The sequence below is a fragment of the Cucurbita maxima genome, unplaced genomic scaffold (genome assembly GCF_002738345.1).
Source record: "Cucurbita maxima cultivar Rimu unplaced genomic scaffold, Cmax_1.0 Cma_Scf00004, whole genome shotgun sequence".
Taxonomy (NCBI): Eukaryota; Viridiplantae; Streptophyta; class Magnoliopsida; order Cucurbitales; family Cucurbitaceae; genus Cucurbita; species Cucurbita maxima.
The window spans coordinates 3,916,565-3,941,437 of NW_019272020.1; the positions used below are offsets into that span (position 1 = coordinate 3,916,565).

The window sequence follows — 24,873 nt, forward strand, 5'->3', positions numbered from 1 at the left end:
TCGATCACTGACTAGTCTATAGGCAAGCTTACTGTCCAAAAACAATGAAATTACGTAGCTTTGGGGTTCTTTTGGGTGCATTTTCCTTGTGGTTGGTGGGGTTTTCTTCCTTGTTCTTCGTCAATGCTTGTATATATTTGAATGGAGTTGAACTGTGAATATGTAGTGATGTTGTTTGGGAGAGGATAATTCATAATAAACAATAATTCTTCTTAATTTTCATTTTTCTTTGTATTTACACTATCAAATTAATAAGTGTAATTTTTATTTAAATTTAAATTATGAAATAATCTCTACCCTCTACTTTCAAAAATGTTATAGAAGGGTTAAGTATTTATTTCATAAGCTCGTGCCAGACTGAATCAGTGGTAAAGGATAACCAACCTAATAATACTTAACTGGTCTTTTCGGATGATCCACCATATGAGATTGGAACACGGCTCCAACCCTTGCGGGAGGTAGTAGAATCTTAGACAATGGACCCTTTGACTTTAGTAGGTTTTTTCAAAATTGGTTTGGTTCCATGGAGTTCACTCAAATTTTATAATTTTTTTGAATAATATTAAAATTTAAAAAGTATTATAATTTTTTAAATTTTTTTAAAGCGTTCGATTTTTATTTTGGGTTAATATTTATGAATTATGCGGTGATGCCTAGATCAGAAGCAAGAGTGCACGATAAGTATAGTGTGCACATTGTACCTGATAATTCTTAAAACATATACGGAGTGATTGTTTTCGCGATTCCATAAACTCTCTCTCCTCGCACAAGTCACGACGGCGAGTTGCGATTCTGGGCTCGTGGAGAGGCCGTCTTCAGAAACCCTAAAAGTCCTGTTCGTATCTGTACTGTTCTTCAGCTTTTGCTGGCCGCCGTTCTAGTTTTCATCTCATTGTGAAAAATGGTAAGCTCTTCTTTCCCAGTTCTATTTTTTCTTTCTTTGTCTATTGTTGCTTTTATTTCATCGATAAAAGGTTTAACAATCGAGCGTTTCTGTTTCTGCGCAGGCCGATTCTCATCGCAAAAGGTGAGCTTATTTACGCTTTTTTGTAATGATTTGTTTTCTTACGATTGACGATCTTGGGGCTTTCTATATCTAGGGCACGGAGATGATTTGTGTTATAGCATTCATGATCTTCTGTAGCGTTGAACTTTTTAGCACTTTTTATTATGAGTTGTCGATTAACTAAATTTTAATTCTACATAAAGGAAATACTTGTCACGAGTCTTGAGCATTTTTAGAAGGATTTTATTTCATTCATTGAGACGCCTGTAACTAGGGTTGAGCAAATTTTCTTGACAATGGTGGCTGTAATCACTTTAGGGTTTTGGAAAAAGTAACAAGGTCATGCATTACTTTTCTTTTTCTTTGTCTTAGGAAGTTCTAGCAGGTAGTAATCAAGAAATCAAATTAAAAGCAATTATACTGGGTAACTATTGTTGTAATTAATGGAGTTTGAGAGATTTGAGTATCCAAATTTTGAAGTTAATATAGGGTCTGAATTGGGTCAAGTGCCATGCGAAAGAACTTTAGTCGCTTGAACTCGCACCCTTTGTTTTCATTTTAAAACTTGGCTGTTGATGATTGAGCTGGGAATAATTTCTGATGATTTCCCTTCTCTTGTTCTGTTGGTTTCCTTTTTCCATTTTGACCATATTAAGTTGTCAGACTTGAAAACTCGTTCTGTCAGTAATTTACACATTAAGGATCAACAGAAACATGGGTGGAAAAGATTATGTGCGTTTACTATATTATAAAACTTGGCAGTTTGATAATTTAGACCATTCCTTTCTTTTAGAACATCCTCATTTTAATAATTCTAATGCATTTAGGTCGTCGGTTTTAGTACTACTCACGGTTGTAAGTGGCACAGGTACTCTCGATCTCCTTCTCCCTGGAGAGCTCCTTCAAGATCAAGATCTAGATCACGATCTAGGCCAAGGTCTAGATCCAGATCGTGGTCAAGGCCAAGGTCCCGAAGTCGTGGAAGGTTGGTTTTGATTTTTCTTTATTACCTGGATAAATGGAAAGTAGAAACTACTTTTATGTTTGTGAACTCTGTAGCTTAGAACCCTATTTTTATGGTTACACATGTTTCTGATACAGATCAAGATCCAGAAGTCGAGGAAGGTGTGTGTGTTTCTTCGGCTGGAACTCTAGACAAAATAATCAGCGCTCTATTTCAGTAGAATTGGATCTATTTGTACTTCTATTTCATATATTGTTAGTGTTCGATTCTCCTTGGATAACATTTTTAGCTTCTTCCAGGGGGGAGAATGTCAATAACCCTGGGAATACGCTTTATGTCACTGGCCTATCTACAAGGGTCACTGAAAGAGACCTTGAAGAACACTTTTCCAAGGAGGGCAAGGTTAGCTTCTGAACCCTATAACTTGCAGATAATTGCATGATCGTGTGAGAAGTCCCTACTTGGATCATGATGTGAAACAAGTGGCATGACATAAAGAAGACCGTATTTATTGTGTTTCTTGAAATTAAAAATGTTTTTATAGTATTTCCTGAATTGAAAAACATTTAAATGGAAATTGGGTAGATGACAGATGGTCTCAAGGTCAGTGTATTCATAATATCCCACTGTATTGAAAAACAGAAATTGATTTGACTCCAAATGGCCCGATGTTCTGCAATTACTTGTTTTATTGATCACGATGTAGTCAGTTTATTCTTCCTTTCCTAATGTTTCTATTATTTGCAGGTATCTTCTTGTTTCCTTGTGGTTGAACCTCGAACTCGGATTTCCCGTGGTTTTGCATTTGTAACCATGGACAATGTTGATGATGCCAATCGGTGTGTTAAGCATCTCAACCAGTCAATTCTAGAAGGTCGATATATAACTGTGGAGAAGGTACTACGATTGTTCTGCCTTGGATAGCCTTGAAGAAATTTGATTGTTTTCTTTTTTGGTTTTTTCCCTTAACTTGGAGGTTTTCTGGTTATATTCAGAACAAGTTGTGTGAGCTATGTTGGCAGCAATCAAAGATGATGAGTTCATCCATGTCAACTTTAGTGAAACAGCTTGGTCAATGACAAGCTTAAACAACAGATTTCAAATGCGCCTGATCAACTAAACATATCAACTATATTGCCCAACAACTTTCCTACATCAGCATTCACTTTCAACACAACTAACCAACGGACATTATCAAGAACTTTCTAATCAGGCTTTATGGTATTTCATGCCTAGTCATTGGACACTAGTCAATTTTTCCCGACTCTTGATATCAAGTGTGCCCATTTTAGGTGGCCAGTCCCCCCCTATGAACAATTTCAAAACTAGTTTTTGCATTAAGTGCTCACCTTGAAAACTATACAAACAATATAACCCTTTTATATAGTCTTGGGACATAGAGGTTACCAAGAGAAGTGAGATGACACCTTTTTTGTCTTTCAGTCACGGAGGAAACGGCCAAGAACTCCAACGCCAGGACACTACTTGGGGTTGAAAAGCACCAGAGACTCTGGTAAGTGTAACCTGTCAATTTATTCAAAACTATGGTTGTTTCATATATTCTGTGCTTTAAATTGCAATTTACTTAAACATTACCTTAAATAACTTTGTTGGTTATTGTATTAGGCTACCGTGGATTAAACATTACCTTAAATAACTTTGTTGGTTATTGTATTAGGCTACCGTGGCGAACGAGGTAGCAGGTATCGTGGTGGCTCCTTCCGTGAGGACTATGGGCATCGTCGATCCCCAAGACGCTCGCCATATCGAGGGGCCCGAGAGTACTCCCCTAGACACTCACCGCCACCATATGGTGGTGGGAGATCAAGGAGGGATCACTCTAGGTCGCCTCCCTACTCTCCTTACGGCGGCGGCAGTCCAGATAGGAGGTATCCTCGTGGCTCTAGGTGATATTGCCCCTTTTAATGTACTTTTGTGGTGCGATTAGTTAAAAAAGACCTACAGTGGATGATGGTTGTGTGTGTGTGTACTCGAACGTCTGTCTGTACCTCATAGTTTTAAGCAGTCCAACTGCCAGAATGTTACCATATGCTCTTTTGATTTGGTGTTTTGACATGGTTCTATAAAAAAACATTGCTCTTTGTCTTTCGTATATTTTTCTTTTTCCTTTCTAAAAAATTATTAGGCTTCCCATAATCTCTGGGTTTTTAGTATTTTTAAATATATTTATTAATTACTATAGACGCAAATAAAATATTACTTTTCAAGTTTCACATCTGACCCATCATTTTTAAGATCTATGTTTCATCAAATCTAAATACCATATAGTTAGTGAAATGAGATTATATGTGACAAATAAATAATTTCTCTATGGTATTAAAAAAAAATTAAATGATTCAATTTACTATGCTGGAATGGTTAAACTAAAATAATCTGAGAATCAATTTCGTTCTAATTTTGAGCCAGCGATCATATCTTGGGCCCACGATAAATTGCAGATAATGGGCCTGAAGCCCAAACTGCAGTCTTATGGGCTTGGACCCGTAGCCCAATTTTATGAAGAAATCTCTTCCATTTTCTCATCAGAGGGTGAGTGCCATCGGGAATCGATCGGAGCCAGCCATGTCACTCGCAGCTTTTCTCAATATTCCAGTAGCTAAAGTCGTCTTCCTCTCGAATTCGCCGCTTTCTCTTCCCAATTCTACCAAGCTTTCCTTCGTATCTCTTCCCAGACGCCCAAACAGAGTTTGTTCGGTTAATTCTTCTTCCCACAACTCTTACTCTATCCAACCAGATGAGTTAGAAGACTTCGTTATCGGCGATTGCGTTATCTTCGAAGACGGCGTGTTTGACGACCCGTATGCGTTGGATGATTCGAATGCGGAGCATTACAGTCCGGGAACAACGAAGTCTAAGCCAAAGAACGGCGTTGTGGAAATTAAGCCCGAAAATCTGGTGCCGGATGAGTGGAAAGAAGTGCAAGCGGAGATTAACATCACCAAGAAAGAGAGGCGGAAGATTGCTCAGGAATTGGAGTTTGGTACTCGAGTTGAGAAGAAGAAGCAAGGGCTTGTTCCTTTGAGGAGTGTGAATTTGGAGGAGTATTTGTCGTTTAAGGAGGCCAAGTTGGCGCAGTTGAAGCCACTTGTTCTTGATAATCCTTCTAGTTTCCCGGAGACTGAGGAAGTTAACAGGGCGGAAGGTGTTAAAGAAGTGAAAGGGGGCGAAATTAGCGGGTCGAGCGAGCGTGTGGCGCCAAAGAATCCCAAATGGGCGGTTTATGGTAGGGGTCTGGAGGATGTTTCAGAATTCTTTAACAGTTTACAATATCAACCTGCTGATAAAAAATCTGAAGGTATTGCCTATATTTTGAATGTGGTTATTTGAGTTGCAACTTAAATGAAGCATTTCCAGTAGTAATTAACCAGTCATCCTTTACATTTTGAGTATGCTCGACTCTATGAATACTGGAAGGATAATCTTGTGTGTCTCTTTTAGATTTTGGTTATTATCCATTCACCTCAATGAATTACTCTGTTATGCTTCCATGGACAGGACCTCGCAAGTTATTTTCAAAAGAGGAAAAGGCTATGCTGAATAAAAGGGTGCCTGATCTTGCTTCTGCTCACTCTGTAAGCCTTGTTATGGCCATTGTATTTTAAAGTTATATTCTATAGGCTAGCTAGATTGACTCGTCTTTGATATACTTAAAAAGTTATCAATATCCCGGATTTGGATTTGAAAAAGTACTCAGCTACTGTAACCACTTGTGGGTTTTTGAAATTATGTTCAGGACATGTGGTTGCCTCTACATACTCTTGTCGGATCTGGCGAATTTTACCTTGTAGATGAACTACTGAAAAACAATGTTGATATCAATGCCGTGGACAAGGTAGGGAACACTTCGATGCTAGAAAGCACAATACGGATATGAGTCACGAATACAACAAAGTCATGACAGCACGCCATTTTTTTTAAAAAATGTAGGATACGGACATGACAATGACACGTTTATTAAATATACATTTTTTAAAAATATATATCATTTTATATGAGAAGAAAGTTCAAAATCAATGAATTTTTGCATCTATATGCTTAAAAAGTTAGTTTGATGTATTTTGCTCTGAAATTTTATTAGTTGTCTTATTTAGTATACTTAAATGGTGTTTGATGCAGGTTTAACAATTGTTAGACCAGCTTTTGATTTTGTACAGCTAGTATCTATCGCATCTATTCTACTAACAAGTGCCTGATACATTTCCTATAAGTGTTGGAGTGTCCGAGTGTCCAACAAATGTTGGACACAGACATGTCTAAAATGTCCGTGCTTTTAGTTAATTTACAGTTATTTCATCAATCCTTAGTCATTTTTGTATATATTTGCTTACAGGTTGGTTTCACAGCTCTTCACAGGGCCATAATTGCAAAAAAGCAAGCCATAACTAATTATCTTTTACGAGAAAGTGCCAATCCTTTTGTTCGTGATAAGGTTAGCTAAAATTTTCACTTACGCCGTTGACTAGCCTCAAGGAATGATGTTAAACTTTGAGGAGGAGCTTTTGTCATTTTATCTTCAAAATTGAAACCAGTAATTGACGTTATGCATGAATTGTTGATGCTCATTTGAATTACATAGAGATGTAGTTTGTACATTGAAATTGTAGAAATCAAGTCTTCAAGCTGTATATGTTTTAATCTTTATAAACAAAGAATATATAGCGTCCATTAGTTTTTTAATCTTATTTTTTACATTTTATGTCAATAATACCTATCTGAAGTCGAGTAAAAGTTGAATTATGTTGCCTACTTTCTAAATTCCAAACTTCCAAAGTAATGTACCATGATATATGTTTGCTTTCAGCTAATTTTTGTTGCAAGGCTTTTTTTTTTTTTTTTTTAAATTTATTTGAACCTTCTCTTATCAAAAAATTTCTACTACCCTTCTTAACAGGATGGGGCAACTTTGATGCATTATGCTGTCCAAACTGCTTCTAGTATGGCAATTAAAGTTCTTCTATTATATAATGTTGATATAAATCTTCAGGATAAAGTACGTTTATACTTCTCTTTATAGATGACGTGCCTTTTACAATTCAAAATTTTAATTAACACTATTCTTATCATACTCTTCCCAGGATGGGTGGACGGCGCTGCATCTTGCTGTTCAGGCTCGTCGAACAGATGTAGTCAGGCTTCTATTAATTAAAGGAGCTGATAAGACACTAAAAAATGTGGTAAATATCGTTAAGTTTCTAATTGGCATGAACATTATAATGTTTTGCTTTTCTTCGTTTGTGCTATTCTACATCTTTCCTGTAACGCACGATATTCTTGCTGATTTACTTGTATATCGTCTGAGCTAAGTTAGAATATATTGATAAGTTTAAATGCTCTTTTAACATACATCTTGGGTCACTGCATTCCAGGAAGGGTTAACCCCATTGGACATTTGCCTCTATTCTGGTCAAGACACAAAAACTTATGAACTAATAAAGCTGTTGAAACAGCTTCCAAAGCCAAGTAAACTGCCTTCATGACAGAGATGATTAGTTGAGTAACTCTTGTTTACGCTCTGGAAGATCGCCTATCATCATGTTTGGTGTGCCATAGTTGTCCGAGTCCCATATTGGCCGTGCGACTGTTCAACATTGGGTTCTTTGCTAGATCATTCTATCAGAGCAAATAGCACAAAGAAAGTGAAATCATCGCAAACTGAGCTAGAAACATGTCTCTGCGTGAGCTTTCCCGCAGAGCAAATGCGTCTATATCAATAACCGACTGATGATTATGGCATGGGAAGCCCGATGAGTGTCATATTCATCTTTCTTTTTATGTTGAAAGTTGTAATAACCCCTTCCCTTTGTTTTGTATCTGTTGTAACTAATCAAAATCTTGAAGTATATACACGTTTTATTGACGTAAGTTATGAACTTAATGGATGAACTCGAAGAGCTGTAGCTTTCTTATTGATGATATCCCTTCAAAGTATGAAGAGGAGGTACAAACTAGTTTATTGAAGTGTGGAATGTGTTTGAAAATTTCTCTGATTATAGCTAGGTGGAAATTATTCGTCTTTGGCTGCTGTAACTGTCATTAAACGAATAATGAATACAGCTATTCTTTTCCTGTTGATAAGCTATATTTACAGGAATGCCGCCGGAAGACCCCTGAGCTGGAGTGATTACAGCAGCAGCGAGAATTACTGCAAAATCTGGTTCTCCTAATCCCACCTGCATAATGATGGGAACCTAGGGGTGTGTGGAAGACGAAATGAAGATGGCATCTTCTCTCCGTCGCCCCACAATGCATAGGGTTCTTCTCCATGAGCAGCGTCGTCGCCTATTTCCAGGTCCTCTTCTTTCATTCTTAAGTTAACAATATGGCTAATCAGGTAACAGATAATGCTGGTAAAGATGGCATTCCAGAGGGTGATAAACACTGCTCCAGCGAACTGGATGCCAATTTGTTTGAGGCCATCTTTGAGCTTTCTATTGGAGATGGCATACAGGAAGCCTGGACCGTATAGAGAATCTGGATACATCATTCTCAGAAGGCTGGGTTTAGCAAAGAAACCTGTGAGGAGTCCTCCCATGGAGCCAGCCACAGCATGTGTGTGGAAGACACCCAGAGTATCGTCGACACACTGAAGGAATGCCAGCTTCCTGTGCAGCACCATCATGGTGTACCATGGAACCAAACCAGCAAGCACGCCCATCACCACAGCTGCGACTGAGTCCACAAGCCCTATTGTTCATGTAAACCATATACCCTGCTTCTAATTGGATTCTTGAGGTAAGGTAAAATTAGCAGTTATGTCTTTCTTTCTTTCTGTTCTAGGATGGGTGAAAGGACTAACCTGCACCAGGAGTGATACAGACAAGGCCAGTGATGATCCCTTGAACTGCACCAATCACAGAGCTTTTCTTGTATACTATGATGTCCATTGAAACCCAGATCAACAGACTTGTTGCAGTGCAAATATGCGTGTTCAAAATGGCTAGCGATGTAATCCGACCCGCTGCAAATGGAGCTCCTCCATTGAATCCAGTCCAACCCAGCCAAAGAAACCCTGCACCGAATACCATGTGCAGTATGTTGTTTGGTGGGAAGCTCTGCCTGTCGCGGGAGTGTCGTGGCCCGACCTGTGGGCACGGTCAACAGATCAGAAACCATCATCACTACAACTTGATACAAAGCATACAGAGAAGGAAGATCACAGCAAAGAGAAGGTAATAACTTGTTTTTGTAGATCATTTACCCAGTAAGCGGCAGTGAAACCAGCCACCCCAGAAGAAAGATGAATGACATAGCCGCCGGCGTAATCAATGAGGTACTTCTGAATAAACCCATTCCCCCATATACAGAATGCCCCAACAGTGTAACAAACAGTTAGCCACATTGGAACAAAAAGCATCCATGCACCAAAATTCATCCTTCCCAGCAAGGACCCGGCGAGCAACACGACAGTAATGGCGGCGAAAGCGAACTGGAAAAACACGTAGTCAGCCATTGGGAAACAGCCTTGTGTAGAATGTGAAAGAAGGTACCCTTCAGACAGCGCTACACCTGGCACACCAATGAGCCAGAACAATCGGTCACCGAATGCCATACGATGTGCCCACAATACCCAACAGACGAGCACAGAAGCGAAGCCATAGAGTGCCATGAAGGCGGAGTTGACAGCCCATTTTTTCTTCACCATGCTGCCGTAGAGGATGACCAGCCCCGGAACAGTTTGGAGGCCGACCATGGTGGCTGCCGTGAGCTGCCATGCATTGTCGGCCTTGTTGTTCCAGTAGGGAATTGATTGGTCTGCAGCAGCAAGCCCCGGGCGCAAGCCATGGTCTTGAAGCATACAGGAACTCATAGGAGAAAGGGAATTCGGACTGTATTTTCGTTCGAAGCTGCGGTGGGAATATAACATAATAAATAAGATTCAGTTTTTGGCAGTTGGCTTGGGAATGTTCCATTGGTATAATCTCCCTGTTCTTGGCTTCTCGTGTCCTGGTATCCCTAAAATGCCCCACAGGAGGAAGAAAAATACTTTAATAGGTGTCATCAATATTCTTTAATTATTGAAGATGTTGAGAAAAATTGTAAAAATGTCGGAGGATCAACGTCGATGTTGAAGGAGAAGAAAGGAGCACGAGCTAGTTTTTTTTTTTTTTTTTTCCTTATTTTTTGTAATTTTAAGAGTAGAGGTGAAATAAATTGATTAAGCTCTCGATAATGAGACAAAGTCAAGAACACTTAGACAATTTATTTGAATATGGAAAAGTCAATTGGTACGAATTTTGAAAGATGTATTATAGTTTTTTTCGAGGAGGTGGACCGAACCAAACTTACCATTAAGTTAACTATCTGTTTTTATGATTATAACATAATTTAATTAATTGATTTTTTTTATTTTCTAAAATATTTATTAGAATATCAAATTCTAATTATACTATAAAGATTCAAAATATTCCTTCCAATAGTTAAAAATGAAATCAATATCAATTATTATTTTAAAATTATCTTCCATAAACTGAAAAGAATTATAAATAATTACATAATTAAATATATATATATATATATATATATGAGAAAAATGAGTTCAGGAGCTGTATCATTGGTGGTAACGTTCTGATTGGCCCTCTCTTTGTTTTCTTCGTACTATTTTATTAATCATTTTTAACATTTCTATTATTTTATAAAATCTTCTTTTCTATGTTCCAAATTTTTGTTTTAACAGTTTTCTTTTTTGCCACATATTTGAATATTATCCATTAATCATTTTATATTATTTTTATATAATTCATCTTTTAAATGTTTATTCAGAAACTTAGTTCTTCAATTAATCAATTTTTAAAAATAATTTTATTTATTAAGAGATATATTACAATATTATAATATTGAAACTTATTAAGATATAAATATTTTCATTATAATCCTAACTCACAAAATTAAAAAACAAACTAAAATTTACAAAATTAATCCATACTGAAAATAGACATACAGTTTAACCGGTTTGAGCTAACCAGTTGAGAAATGTGACCAACGATGTAACCTATGAAAACCGACATTTAATATATATATATATATTGAAAAATATATGATATTTTGTGGAGATTATATTAAATAAAATTGTGGTGGCTGTACAAAATTAGGGGAAGGTGAGGTCCACAAAAATATTTACAATTCCATGGGCAGTCCATTGCGGGACCAAGCTTCATATCCACCCGCTATGTCCGTCACGTTCCCGTACCCCTACACATAATTCATTTCAATTAAATCCCTTCTCAACATTTTATTTTTATTTCATTTTAATTAAATTTCCACTTTACTCCCTATATTTTCCTCTAATTACTATCTAACTCCTCACACTTTCAATTATTTATTTAATGGCTCATTCACCTAATGCTTATTATATAATCATTTTCAACATTTTTAAAATATTTATTTTTAAAAATAAAAAAATAAAAAGCAAAAGACTTACCGAAGCAAGAAGATCAGCTGCAGCCATTAGAGAGCGCTTCCCACTTAGACATCCCTATCCATTAAAATTCACAATATTAATTTATAAAAACAATTTAATTAATTCATTAATTCATTAATTCATTAATTAAACCATCAAACTTACAACAAGAATTTCATCCTCTTTTCTGAAATAAACTGCCACCTCAGCTAAGAAATGTGGGTTCCTCGTCATTCCTGCAAAATTAATTTAATTTTTAAATTTTGGAAAAAAAATTATATTAAAACCATTTAAAAATTTATTAAAATTTATAATGAAAAATAAATAAATAAATAAAAATACCTGATCCTACCCTGTACATATAGGGGATGTTAATGGCGCCAGGGGCATGCCCAGCGCTGAACTCTTCAGGGGTTCTTACGTCTAAGTATCGCTGTCCGGCTTGAAGAAGCTCGAGAGCTACACGCACCGGCACCGACGTCGGAACCGCTGTTGCTTCCATCTCTTCTCTCAGAACAGCATTCCGACTATATTAAATTTATCGAAATTTAATATATATTTTCGACTAAAAGTCTAGGGTATAAGTTCAAATTGTTAAGAGCGGCTTTTATTTACCTGGTGCTCCAATGTTTATGGCTGATGGTAGTGTCTCTCCGGTGGCGTTGTAGCGAACCTGTGATTAGCAACAACCTCCCTCTAATAATAAAATCGTTACTTTATTAGATTAGATAATTTTAAAAGATTCCCATTAAAAATAAACTTGAATATAACTCAATTGATTTGAACGAGAGATGTCAAAGATACCTTGAAGTGAGATTGGTGTTGTCGGGACGAAGAAGAAAGGTGGACGACACGATGGAAGACGAGGAGGAGGCGAGAGACATGGTCGGGTCGAGCGATCGATGGTAGTAGAAGAAGAAGATTGTAGTTTTGAGAGGATGAGAGGGAGAAGAAGGGGAGGAGATATATAATGGAATTAGGGTATGGGAGTGATGGGAATGCCACGCCATTTTATGAACAGCTTTGTTTGGATCTTCACGTAACCAAATTGAGTGGATAAGTTTCAAAGGTAGTCAGCCTCAGCCATGACCATCCATCCATATGAACATCACTTACAACTTTTATCCTAACTCATCCACTTTCTTTACTTTTTTACCATGCTGTTTGCAATTTTTACGCTCGAAAATAAAAAAAAAAAGTACCGATTTCGTAGCTTTAGATCAAGATTCTTTATAACTCGTACTACTGTTCAATCGAGTATCTATTCATGCTGGTAGCTCAATCTTGAGTATCTATTCTTGCTCGTAGCTCAATAGGAAGAACGAAATAGATTGATCCATGAAAAAGTATATGTAATGTTTCGAATCTATATTTTATATATTACATAATACTTTGGTTAATTTTCGCGTATATTTATAAAAGACTAATAACTTTTTTATTAACTATTGGAGAGAGAAATAAGTGTCAGTGAAGACATTGTGCCCTAAAAGGTAGTGAATTGTAAAATCTCACATCAATTGTAGGAAAAATGAAGCATTATTTATAAAATTGTGAAAATTTTTCTCTAACAAATACATTTTTAAATCTTGAAGGGAAGCTCAAAAGGGAAAGTACAAAGAGAACTATATGTGCTGACGGTGGGCTTGAGTAATTACAAATGATATCAAATCTAGACATCGAGTAGTGTACTAGCAAGAATGTTAGGCTCCAAAGAGGAGTGAATTATAAGATATCATATCGTTTAGAGTGAGAAACAAGTACCAGTAAGGACGCTGAGCCACGAGGTTAAATATCTCTTTCTAATTTAGATTAGTTTTTGCACACATATCAAAGCCTCCAGTGGTTCCTATCTTCTACACGTGGCTGGCGGAGCCATACCCACTCGTCAACCATCTAGATATTTCTCTCAACCTTCCAATTATTGAACATTTTTTTCTTTTTTATATAAATATAAAAAAATATAATATGGCCAATAATTATTTTAAAAGATTTTATTTCTAGTTTGTTTTATTATTTTTTAGAAAAGAAAAAAAAATTAAAATCAATTTTGGACATGATTTGAAAGCACCTCGCCCATATTAATTCTTATCAACATTTTATTTGAAATTTTGAATACGTGTAATAACATGGTGACGTGGACATATATTAAATTTTGTAAGATGTTGATGTATTGAATTAATTAATATTATAAATGAAATAAAAATGATGATGAAAATCATTAAACTCAAGAATTAAATAAAATGAGGTTAAATAATAAAAAGTGTTCGCACCTTTATACTTTTTAATATTATTCTTTATTTTTTAATAAAAATTTCAAAACTACTTTTCAATTTCGAATGAAAATAATAATATATCATTTTAAATTTTAAATATTTTATACTTTGAAATATTTATAAATATTAAAAATAATATTGTAATTTTGAAACAAAATATGAATATTATAAAAATAGGATTATTTTTTTAAAAACATAATTTGTCCTTAAAAAATAATTGTGTTTTATTCTGTCTTGCAAAATTCTTCATTTTACTTGAATACTTTAAATAAAATAGTTATTTTAAAATTTTCATTTTTAATATAGTTTTTTTTAATTAAAAATTTATAAAAAAAATCTTAATAATATATTTCATCAGCTCTACTAAAATAATTTCTAAAAATTCAAATTTTAGTATTACTTAACCATTAAAAAAAAATATAATATAATCTTTGATTTAAATATTACCTCAAAATTAACTAATTTAATTTAAATATTACAATTAAAGTGTAACATATATAACTTTTATTTATTTATTGTTATTATTTCTATTTCTAACTTCTCTAAATAATATTTTATACACATAAATAGTATTTGGGTTTGTTTCTACAATTATTTTTTACAGTTTTATTAATTAAATGTGGTTGGTTCTTTTATTATTATCGAATTAAATTATTAAAATAATTTAACTAATTAAAATTTACTTTTATTTCATATATCATTCTTAAATAAATGAATTTAATAAAATTATATAAATTATTTATAAATAATTAATATAATAAATAAATTGAAGAATTATTTATACCAAAACTAAATGAAAAATAAAAGAAGAAAAAAAATGAGAAAAATAAAAAATAACAAAAGGAAAAAATGAGTGTTTTCACGTCTGGTAAAACTTGTGTGGTTAAATATCAATAGTGAAAAAGGCAATATGATTATTGGGCCATTAGGCCCAATGGGCCTCAATTTCTGCATTTTCATCGTCACTGGAAGCTCGTCTTCGTCTCTCTTTCATTTCCCGGTTGCGTACTATCGGGAGGAAATGGCGTGCTCCGCCACTCTACCCTGTCTTCCATGCTCGTTTACGAGACCTTGTACTCGCCAGAATCTTTCTCTTTTTCATCAAAGATGTGATTCTTTCAAGCACCAAAGAGATTTGATTCGGAGACGGCTTGTGGTGCCTGTATTTTGCTTGTCCAATGGAACTAATCAGGATACTGAGCCGGAAGCTGAGTCAACGTCATCAGCTTCTTCTTCTTCTCCATCAATTTTGAGTAATTTGACGGATAATTTATGTGCTGCTTTGGGCGGGGTTGGATTCGTTGAAACTGCGTATTTGAGTTACGTCAAGCTCACTGATTCAGCTGCCTTTTGCCCAATTGGTGGTGGAAGCTGCGACAACGTTCTTAACAGTGATTATGCTGCTGTTTTTGGTATCTTTTTTTAATCTGTTAATCTAATTCATCGTTTTACTTGACTAACAAATCTCCTTTTTTGTTGGTCAATGCATCTATTCTCATGTCTTCCCCTCCATTTTTTCTTGGAAATTTTGTGTATATTGCCTGTTAATAACTATGCTTTTGCAATTACAAGGTGTACCACTGCCATTGATTGGAATGGTGGCGTATGGCTTAGTAGGAGCAATTAGTTTGCAGTTGGCAGCAAAGAAATTGCCTTTTGGTATTGATGAATCTGATGGTCGTTTAGTCATGTTTGGCGCTACAACCTCTATGGCTACTGCCAGTGCATACTTTCTATACATTCTGAACACAAAATTTTCAGGAGTGACATGCTCATATTGCCTAGTATCCGCTCTGTTGTCATTCAGCTTGTTCTTTGCCGTTCTGAAGGTCTTTTACTTTTATTTATGTTTGCTTTGCATTTTGGGTATCTTTTTGATGGAAGATTATTGTTGATTCATACATTTCTGAACTTTTCTTGCGGTGATGGCTTAGGATTTTGGATTGCAAGAGTCTATGAGACGATTGGGCTCTCAGATATTTATCGCTAGCGTGGTTTTTATCACCCTTTCGACCTCATATAATGGTTCCCTACCTAGTTCTCAAAGGTGTGTGTTACAAAAGATCTTGAAATAGCTAAAGGGCTATTCTCATTCGTTCATGTGTTCTTTAACAATTGGGCGTTTGACTTTTGATGTCTATACTTCTCAATTGCTGAGCGGAAGAGAAAAGTATGCATCCTTGTTTTTGATTTCTTGTCATCATGGACCTTAGAATGCTAATTCTTTTGATCTTAGTTAGGAGCTATCATGATATTTGGTGTTGCTGAAGTTATAAATCATTTCAATATTGCTTTGGAACATGAGATCCATTTTTGGTTGATATATATATATATTCAAATCTCAGATGATCTATACTCATTTTCCTATTACTATTTTGTAATAGATATATGACTTCATTTTGGTTTCCTTTCTTATAATTTATGTGAAGTTTTTTTGTTTGTTTTACTTTACAGTGCTGCTGAACTTGACCTTCCATACTTCGAAACCGAGTTAACAAATTCCTCAAACGCTCTGTCCATTTCCCTTGCGAGGCATCTGCATTCTATCGGGGCCAAAATGTATGGAGCTTTTTGGTGTTCACATTGTGTAGAACAGAAAGAGGTACTTTCTCCATTTGTAAAATGGTAATGACTTGACTGAGTAATGCGATAAAATAATCTTGTGGCGGTGGCACTTATCTGAGCCTTCACGGCCACACTATCAAACTATAAATAGACTTTTGACATTACATGTGATCATCACTACTGCTTCATTTTTACCGTTGGGCTCATGAATTTGCTTGCAAGTAAGACAATGACTATCAATTATATGCTATCTTGCTGTCGACACAGATGTTTGGACGTGAGGCAGCAAAACTATTAGACTATGTAGAATGTTTCCCCAATGGGTATCATAAAGGCACTAAGATAGAGAAAGCTTGTTCAGAAGTTGGAATTGAAGGCTTCCCAACATGGGTGATTAACGGGCAGGTAAAAAAGCATAATAAGTTAAGGGGCATTTTGTTTACATTCCTGTGCAATCTTTATAATTAGCAATGTTCCATTGCATGCCTATGGATACTATTCCAGGACACTTAAGAATGCTATGATCGTGTCACTATTTTTCTTATTGTACTTGCTAGACTCGATTGCACTAAATTTAACCACCACTACACACACACATATATTGACGGACAAGTCCACTGCTAGCAGATATTGTCCTCTTTGGACTTTTTCTTCTAGGCTTCCCCTCAAGGTTTTAAAGCACGTCTGTTAGGGAGAAATTTTCACACTCTTATAAAGAATGTTTTGTTCCCCTCTCCCACCGAAGTGGGATCTCATATATATTGATAGAGATAGGTAGTTTTAGAGAGAATTCAGTAAGAGAGAGATACGAGTGAGATTCTAGATATGCCTCGACTTTTTTAGAACAGGTCGCTCGAGAGTGTAAAAGTATCCCCGTGAAAAGAATATCCCTAAGATCTGTGTTTTGGTACTTATTGCACGGGGGATCATAGAGAACTAGAAACAAGGTGCTTAGAGTAGCAGCAACCAATCGCCTCCATAAACATTTCTCTGGATCCTTCTTTTCTGGTGTAAAAGTTTTATGAACTGTCTGAGCTAGAGCTACATGTTCTCTTCGCATCCTGTTAGGATGTTTTTTCTTCTAATTGTATCATCAAATTCTGGTTTCCTGCAGGTTTTGAGTGGGGAGAAAGATCTGTCAGAGCTCGCAGAAATTTCAGGATTTAAGCCTGATGGGATAAGTTAGAACATTCTTTCACATTTTCATCTGTTTATATCAGTTCAATAGCCATTTATAGATTGTAGATATCTATCTCATCACTTCATGACATGATTATTATACCCAGCAAAGTTGGTTCTCTTGCAGTATAAATTAAGCCACCCCGATCACTCATGAAGGAAATAGGGAATCTGAGGTTTGCTATTGCTCTTCTCACGTATATACTTACAGGCTATAGTAATGGAAATATGACCAGTTTCAATGTGAGCATCTTTTTTGGTCTCTCCTAAGATTAACATTTTAGCACCTTAATTATTTCATTTGCTACTTTCAACTTTTTGATTTTTAGTAATTTAGTCCCTAAATTTTATACATTTTTAATCATCTAGTCTCCATCAAACATGTTTATTGACGATAAAAACTAAGTCGTTGCGTCATAAAATTGATGTTTAATTTTGATGTAATTTTTCGTAGTAGGGATTAAATTAAATTGTTCTAATTTTTTTTTTTTTTTTGGTGGATTTTTCTATTATTGAGATCTTATATTATGAAAGTAATTATGTAAAGTGGAGTTTTATAGCTTCGTTAATTATTTTCTTTTATAGAGATTCTAAAATATGAAAAATAAAAAATTTATAACTTTATTGAAAACTTATTGGACTTTACAAGTAGATCTATAACAATGAGACTATTATTAACGTTTCAAAATTTTCACGATTAGCATATACATTCAAAATTACTCTCGAGCATGTTGTTGTTGGTTTCCTCGATGTATTCTCACTATACAATGTTGGTTATAAATACGGATTACCTTAATATAAGATGATTGGTTTGAACTACTAGTCGTCGCCTCGAGTATTGGCTGCTTTGATACATTTTTTTCTTTGTTGACATTATATTTTCTGACTTGACTGATTAATTTTTCCGTTCATAAATCTGAATTAAAACGTACGGAGGAAATTGAAAACTCGATGATTTTTTTGGACAATAATATCAATTTGTGGTAGAGATTTGTAACTTATAATATATTAATATTTTTACTAGTTGAGGCATACTAAATTATATCACTATTATATTATTAAAATATGGAAAACATTTATAACCCTAATATTTATGATGACAATAAATAATTTTATTAAGTATATTATAATAATTTATCAAAGGAATAAATAATTGTTTTTCTTTGTTTTAAAAAACTATTTTATTTATTCGCTACCAATTTTCTCGCGCTCTATCTTTTGTGCTAGCGATTCAGAGAACCGCGGTAGCGCAGAAGTAGCGAAGCTGAAGTAATTGCAATCCAGTATGTATCTTCTTCCGCTTGCTTCGTTTCTAATCTCTTATGTCGAATCCGCAACTTCTCTTCTTACAGATTTCTTGTTCGAATTTTGGATTTTGACTGCTTCTGTTTCGGAAGTCTCAATCGACGCGCATGAAATTGTCCGTTCTTATAAGATTTCGTACTATTTATTCGTCTATTAGATTCGAATCCTTTAGCTGTTTGGATCAAATTTCTTCTACGAAAATGAATCAAGATGAGATATCATTCCGAGGTTTTTGATTTAATTGGATCATGGATCGTATTTTCCTGTGTTATTGTGAAAACTCTTTGGTGGTGAAGGAAACTAAAATCCTGAATCGTTTTTTTTTTTTTTTTTTTGAGCTAGCCTGTTTATGAGTTTATCTGATAAAAATTCGTGCAAACGCTGAAGAATTTTGAACCATATGCTCCGTATTAGTGGCTTATTTTGTAAGACATTTTGTTTGAAGGATATTGCTGTTGGTGATAAAGATGGTCTTCCTGTGTTGGTCTCGTCCATCTCCACAGGAGCAGAAGACGTGCATTGACAGGCAAGAACGATAGGATCGTAACCCCCACCCCTAGCCAGAAAAAAGAAAAAGAAAACTCTCATAGAGATATGCCTGTCTCCCTTTTCTAAGTGGAATGTTACATGATGTTCATCATTAGGTCTGGTTCCTTCAACTATAGCAGCAAGTTTAGAGGAGCTACTGCTAATCCCAGCTCTTGCCTGCAAGAAGATAAGGGGCTCTCACAAGAAGGTTTTCTTCTCAACCATGCTCGTATTTTGGTGGGTTCTGGTGTTGAGACTTATGAAAAGGGGAAGAAAGCTCTTCAGAACTGGAGGTTTTCTGGCTATATACCTTTTGGTTGAACAGTAACGTATTAGATGAGAATTCTTGGTCTCTTTAACCCAGTGCAAATTTTGCAGGCATTTTGGGTTGAATTGGGCATTTGTTGATTCATCAACGCCAGTTCATCCGGGAGTGAAGTTTTGTGTCTGTGCCAAGGAGTTCCTTCCATGGGTGGTGATGCCTCTTCAAATTGTATATGTAAATGAAAACAGAGGTACCAATATGGCTAGGACATGTTTCAGCTTTGGCAGTGGTACCCTTCAAGGCCATCTTCTGGTTCGTCCATCATTAACTTTTTTTCCAGGCTAATTTTCGTATTAATGTACTTGATAGTCCAGGTTTTAATCCCATTTTGAATCATATAATTGACTAGTGTGACTAATATGATCTTGAACTCTCTCCATTCCAGGCCGGTGAAGAACGGTTTTCGATCGAGATGGACTCGAACAGCCAGGTGTGGTATGAAATTCTTTCCTTCTCAAAGCCTGCCCACATATTATCATTCCTTAGTTATCCTTATATAATTCTTCGGCAGAAGTATTTTGCTTATCAATCTACAAATGCAGTTAAGAAATATTTGACTGCCAAGCATTCCTAACTCCTGGTGTGCTTGTGTGTATGTTCTTAGTTATCCTTGTGTGTATGCAGTTAAGAATGCTTCTTTCTGCTCTTCAATCCTCCTATAGTGTGGCATCATCAGGAAATCGGAATAGCTCAACTATACAAATGAACTCTGTCATGATCATTGATGTTTCATAAATTTGAGAACATTTTATCACTGGCTACTTCTAACCAGATGCCAACTTCCATTAAAAGTGCAATCCCTAGAGCTTTTTTTTTTTTTTTTTTTTCACAGCCCCATCAAAATTCAGGTCTAGGATGATCACTTTTGACGGCCGATGGGTGAAATTCCCTTGCAGCACAAGCTAGAAAGGAGACTTTCTGACCGCTTGGTAATACTACCATTTCTCAATTTATTTATTTATTTTTTTTTTTTTTTGTTTGATAAACAAATTATCCCTACATAACTTTTCTTTTTCTCACTTCCTTTTATCCTTTTCCATCTAAATCTCTTTTTTTCTCCTTCAAATTTGGTTTTCTTTAAACAAGTTTTAAATTTTAAAATTTTATTTTTGGTTAAATTATGAGAGTAGTTATGACCTTTGCCCCCCATATGTGTTTCAAAAGTTACAGTATTATCATTGGCATTTTAGACATTTCATAAAATGCTTTGAATTTGAATAGAAATTAAGACCGTATTGATCTAGACACTTTTGGTTCCTTCATTATCTATTTTTTTTTGAATATTTTCAATATCCCAACCAGCTTTAAGAATTAAAAAACGTTTTTTTAGTTTTTTTTTTTTTTTTTTTTTTTCAATATACCTACTTCCACAGACCCATTCAAACTTCTAGCAAGTTTTACGTATGCAATATATATATATTTATTTATTTATATTTATATTTACTTTTTTTTAAACATAAAATTTTCAATTTCATCATATGAGACTTTGAACTTAAAAGAAATGTTACAATTTTAACTCATGTTCAATTATTGTTAATCAACTCACTTATTTTATTTGAAAATAATGTAAAAATCTTTCTAAACTCATTAATTTCAGTACAATTAAGTGTTGTAGAAAAATACCTTTGCGTCAAAATTCATAAACTTCAAAAAAAAAAAAAAAAAAAAAACTTTTGCTAATTTTCCAATTCCCTTGAATTCCTTCCAAATCTGTTGCCGGAACAGAGAAACTGCTCTCCCTCTTCCTCAAAGAACAACGCTTCATTCCCTAAATTCTCCACCTCCTCCAATCTTCTTCTTAGGTAGTCATCATCCAAGTCCACTTTATACACTTCGATTTCAACCTCTTCCTCTTCTTCTTCCTCTGCTTCTTCATCTTCCTCGTCCTCTTCATCCTCTTCTTCTTCTTCCTCACTCTCACTCCCACTCTCGCTCTCACTGGAACCAGTCTCAGTGTCACTCACATCATCGAATCGATCCACCACGTAAACCTCGCCGCCACACTCCACCATATGTTTCTGTTTACCTGAGCTACACAATGGAGGAGAAATCAGCACCAATTTCATCCACGTCGATCGAGAAAACTATTCCTTTTCTATCAACTGCATAGAACTGTCACCTGCACGCAATCACATCCCCGCGGTCAAAATTATGTTCCTCAATCAACGTCCATTTCTCATCTCCAAGTTTAGCGAAACCTAATTTTCCGTTTTTGTACATCGCTAAAACGGTGCAGTTCTTCGCGTCGATCCAGAGAGAATCGGGGAACATTACGACCTTGCTAATTTCAGGAACACAAACGCCTTCGGTGTTTACAAGCACATACGATTTAGCCAATTCGTGAATTCGAAATTCCAGTAAGTTCACTTCCTTCCGAAAGGTTTCGAAGGTTAATCGAAGATTAGACGGTTTAGCAGGAGCCAGAAATCGGAATTTACCTTTCTGTGTAGTCTCTACCACGGCAAACCATCCCTTCGCCGCCGCAGATGAAGAAATCGCGTTAGTTTGATGGAAAGCGAGGGGACTGAGGCGATAGATTATCTTTCGAGTGAGTATACTGTATCTGATTGGATACTCGGCGTCGTCATTACAAGGAGAAGGGACGTGGAGAGGTAGAGCAGGAGAAACGTCGTTGAACGGAGGAAACGAAGCACGCAGTGATCGGCAGATGCAGCGACATCTGAGGACATCAATATAGCTATCAAGGTATTTTCCGATGACCGTCCAAAGTTCAGGAGGGAGATCGGACCACTGTACACAGCTGTCGTCCATCGGACGAGAAGAATCTGCTCCGCCGCTTTGAGAATGATGCGGGGAACAACCACCGAGTCAAAATAAAAAAAAAATCGCCGTAAATCGGTACATATATACTATTTTTGGGCGTTTAGTTGGAGTTTTAAAAGGGTGTAGGTGGGTTTAAGCGTATATATAGCCCACGTTTAGTGGTATAATTTGGATTATTACAGTAATTAATGATTTAAGTGAATTTAATTATATATATATATACATAATACACAAAATATTATGTTTCAAATAATTTTTTTCTTAATTAAAAACAAATGCGCAATCGTTGACTAGGCTCCATCCCTAGAGAGTACATAACTACTCTGAAAAGTCAAATAGGAGAGCACCCGAACACCCTTCACTAGAGCTCATCCTTGCAAGTTTGAAAAGTCAAAGAAAAGTCAAAGGAGAGCACTTAGAACACGACATTTTGATGTGGGCTTACTACTTAGACGTTGATAGATACTTTCATTAACTATCCACTTGGCACTTGACTACATGTGAGCACAATAATTGGTACGTAGATGATGTATAACAATTCAAGTTCACTACTAGCAGATATTATTTGTTTTGGTCGGTTATGTATCGCCGTCAGTCTCGCGATTTTAAAACGTGTCTATTATGGAGAGAATTTAGCACTACTCTAACTAGTATCTAGCATTGTTTAGTGACTGACTCTAATACTATTTGTAACACTCCAAACCACACTCTTATAATAAATGATTCATTGAAAGATGATAATTGCATCGATTAATATGAGTGAATCTCTGCACCCATTGAAAGATCAGAAACAAGAAGATCGGTATGTTTGCAGAGAAATGGCGAAGAAAGCATACTTGGTTCAAATTGTGATATTTGATGATCCAGACGCCAGTTTCCTTCCAGCTGCTAGTTTTCATGGCGATGTGGAGAGCCAGCAAACAGGATGTCCTACAATAGTTGTGGAAGAAAGCTCAGAAACTATCAATGAAAATTTAAGAAAGTTGAGACAAAATGGAATTGAATTGGACCTTCAGAGGGGGAAGGGATTTGGAGAGCCAAATCGGCGGCGGGCTGAAGATTCCGATGCGTCCAGGATAACCCAATATGTTTCCGATTCTTCTTCCTTCAAGATCGAACACACGGCTGCAACTTCTTTTAGAGAACTCGTTGTCGTTAACATCGGCGTAGTAAATGCAATTCTCTTTGCATCCTTCAAATTCCGACGCTTCAACTGATAAACAACAGTCGTTCCCCAATATAATTGATCGATTCCCCAAATTCTTCAGCTCCACCCATGTCCCCCATTCTTGATCCAGCTTATGAGCCTTGAAATCGACTGCTCTTGGTGAAGAATCGTTATCCGGCCGTCGAAATGGAATCGCTATAGGATGTGCGTCGTCCATGATATCGGTTGGATGTTGAACCGAACGCTCTTTGTCGAGGAACCGATCGATTACCAGAAGTTCGCCGCCGCACTCCACCAAGTGCTTCTGCTGGCCAAGACCGATCAGAGGGGGAGAAAATTGTACCAATCGCATCGAGGAATCGATCCAGAAAACAGTTCCCCATCTATCGACTGCGTAGTACTGCCGATTGTAGACAATCACATCGTCGTAGTGGAAATTCTGTTCGTCGATTAGAGTCCATTTCTCGTCTCCACATCTGGCAAACCCTAACTTCCCGTCCTCAAACACTGCGATTACAGTACAATCTTCAACGTCTGGTCCGGTGGATGTAGGGAGCACCACGACTTTAGCGATTCCAGGAACACAAGCAGTATCAGTGTATTTGAGCGAATACGATATGGCTAATTCGTCGATTCGAAGATCCAGTAAGTTCAGTTCCTTGTGTTCTTCCGGATTGCATCGGATTCGGCGCTTGGACAGAGGATGAAGAAACCGCATCTTACCGAGCTCCGATTTCTCCAGCTTCACCAGTCGGCCATTCTGGTTATAGGAAGACGAGTTAGGGCTCTGTTCGTGGATGAGAGGAGCGAGACGATAGAAGGTACTTTGGGAGAGGAAGGCGTCGACGAAGAGACTTGCAGTGTTGATTGGGGAGGGAAATCGGAGACGAATAGGAGGAGATACTTTGGGGACAGGAGGAACAGAGGACCGCCATGATCGGCAAACGCTGCGAAATCGGACGGCATCGATGTAGTTGTGAAGGTGTTTTCCGACTGCCGACCATATCTCCGGCGGGAGTTCCGACCACCGCACTCCGTTGTCCATTTTTAATTCGTGGATGGAACTGGGATTGCATCAATCCTGTCCATGGAATTCCCATAAATAGATAAATAAATAAACAAATTCAATGATTGGGGTAGTGTAGTCGTCTTTATTTCTTTTAAACATATATTTTTTTAAAAAAATACTTTATTATGCGAGTGATTTTAACCATTTTAAAATCATTCATGAACATAATCTATTGTTTCGTTTGTGACTGTGGCGTGTCAAATGTGGAGTCACCTGACACAAAGCTTGGTTCGAGATCCCTTATTATAGCTAGAAGCACCCGCACCTACTACAAGGCCCAAACTGTGTT

General features: G+C 36.3%; 8 protein-coding genes across 11 annotated transcripts; 4 read left to right on the forward strand and 4 right to left on the reverse strand.

Moving 5' to 3' along the window:
- Positions 1–732: 732 nt before the first annotated feature.
- LOC111478126 (serine/arginine-rich splicing factor SR45a) lies at positions 733–4,083 on the forward strand. Its single transcript, XM_023122237.1, has 8 exons — positions 733–904; positions 1,008–1,027; positions 1,875–1,991; positions 2,108–2,131; positions 2,270–2,372; positions 2,718–2,867; positions 3,414–3,483; positions 3,649–4,083. The coding sequence occupies exons 1-8, from the start codon at positions 902–904 to the stop codon at positions 3,879–3,881; spliced, it is 720 nt and encodes a 239-aa protein (XP_022978005.1). The 5' UTR covers positions 733–901; the 3' UTR covers positions 3,882–4,083.
- Positions 4,084–4,501: 418 nt separating this feature from the next.
- LOC111477848 (ankyrin repeat domain-containing protein, chloroplastic) lies at positions 4,502–7,949 on the forward strand. The gene is made up of 7 exons (XM_023121779.1): positions 4,502–5,286; positions 5,487–5,563; positions 5,725–5,823; positions 6,322–6,420; positions 6,883–6,981; positions 7,067–7,165; positions 7,358–7,949. Exons 1-7 carry the CDS (start codon positions 4,554–4,556, stop codon positions 7,466–7,468), a joined length of 1,317 nt encoding a protein of 438 aa, XP_022977547.1. The 5' UTR covers positions 4,502–4,553; the 3' UTR covers positions 7,469–7,949.
- Positions 7,950–8,221: 272 nt separating this feature from the next.
- Positions 8,222–9,844, reverse strand: LOC111477849 (ammonium transporter 2 member 1-like). The gene is made up of 4 exons (XM_023121780.1): positions 9,190–9,844; positions 8,788–9,073; positions 8,505–8,675; positions 8,222–8,419 (listed from the first exon to the last, which is right to left on the reverse strand). Exons 1-4 carry the CDS (start codon positions 9,796–9,798, stop codon positions 8,319–8,321), a joined length of 1,167 nt encoding a protein of 388 aa, XP_022977548.1. The 5' UTR covers positions 9,799–9,844; the 3' UTR covers positions 8,222–8,318.
- A 1,168-nt stretch (positions 9,845–11,012) lies between these two features.
- Positions 11,013–12,376, reverse strand: LOC111477851 (thiosulfate sulfurtransferase 16, chloroplastic). Its single transcript, XM_023121782.1, has 6 exons — positions 12,193–12,376; positions 12,004–12,084; positions 11,731–11,915; positions 11,554–11,624; positions 11,410–11,463; positions 11,013–11,180 (listed from the first exon to the last, which is right to left on the reverse strand). The coding sequence occupies exons 1-6, from the start codon at positions 12,270–12,272 to the stop codon at positions 11,106–11,108; spliced, it is 546 nt and encodes a 181-aa protein (XP_022977550.1). The 5' UTR covers positions 12,273–12,376; the 3' UTR covers positions 11,013–11,105.
- Positions 12,377–14,641: 2,265 nt separating this feature from the next.
- On the forward strand, positions 14,642–17,668 carry LOC111477850 (thiol-disulfide oxidoreductase LTO1). Its single transcript, XM_023121781.1, has 6 exons — positions 14,642–15,073; positions 15,234–15,490; positions 15,596–15,708; positions 16,116–16,263; positions 16,494–16,631; positions 17,341–17,668. The coding sequence occupies exons 1-6, from the start codon at positions 14,683–14,685 to the stop codon at positions 17,410–17,412; spliced, it is 1,119 nt and encodes a 372-aa protein (XP_022977549.1). The 5' UTR covers positions 14,642–14,682; the 3' UTR covers positions 17,413–17,668.
- An 894-nt stretch (positions 17,669–18,562) lies between these two features.
- LOC111478798 (UPF0548 protein At2g17695) lies at positions 18,563–20,348 on the forward strand. The gene is made up of 5 exons (XM_023123269.1): positions 18,563–18,688; positions 19,156–19,236; positions 19,355–19,531; positions 19,617–19,815; positions 19,949–20,348. Exons 2-5 carry the CDS (start codon positions 19,178–19,180, stop codon positions 20,135–20,137), a joined length of 624 nt encoding a protein of 207 aa, XP_022979037.1. The 5' UTR covers positions 18,563–18,688; positions 19,156–19,177; the 3' UTR covers positions 20,138–20,348.
- Positions 20,349–21,234: 886 nt separating this feature from the next.
- Positions 21,235–22,360, reverse strand: LOC111478155 (histone H3.v1-like). Its single transcript, XM_023122286.1, has 2 exons — positions 22,002–22,360; positions 21,235–21,589 (listed from the first exon to the last, which is right to left on the reverse strand). The coding sequence occupies exons 1-2, from the start codon at positions 22,333–22,335 to the stop codon at positions 21,240–21,242; spliced, it is 684 nt and encodes a 227-aa protein (XP_022978054.1). The 5' UTR covers positions 22,336–22,360; the 3' UTR covers positions 21,235–21,239.
- Positions 21,508–24,618, reverse strand: LOC111478154 (putative F-box protein At1g65770). Of its 4 annotated transcripts, none has more exons than XR_002717413.1 (3): positions 23,358–24,618; positions 23,184–23,277; positions 21,508–21,594 (listed from the first exon to the last, which is right to left on the reverse strand). XR_002717413.1 is itself a non-coding variant. In XM_023122285.1 (2 exons), exons 1-2 carry the CDS (start codon positions 24,558–24,560, stop codon positions 23,236–23,238), a joined length of 1,245 nt encoding a protein of 414 aa, XP_022978053.1. In that variant the 5' UTR covers positions 24,561–24,617; the 3' UTR covers positions 23,078–23,235. The 4 variants fall into 4 exon arrangements, 1 of the variants encoding a protein (XP_022978053.1); XR_002717415.1 differs by lacking the exon at positions 21,508–21,594 and adding an exon at positions 22,495–22,720; XR_002717414.1 differs by lacking the exon at positions 21,508–21,594 and adding an exon at positions 22,495–22,733.
- Between the last annotated feature and the right edge of the window lie 255 nt (positions 24,619–24,873).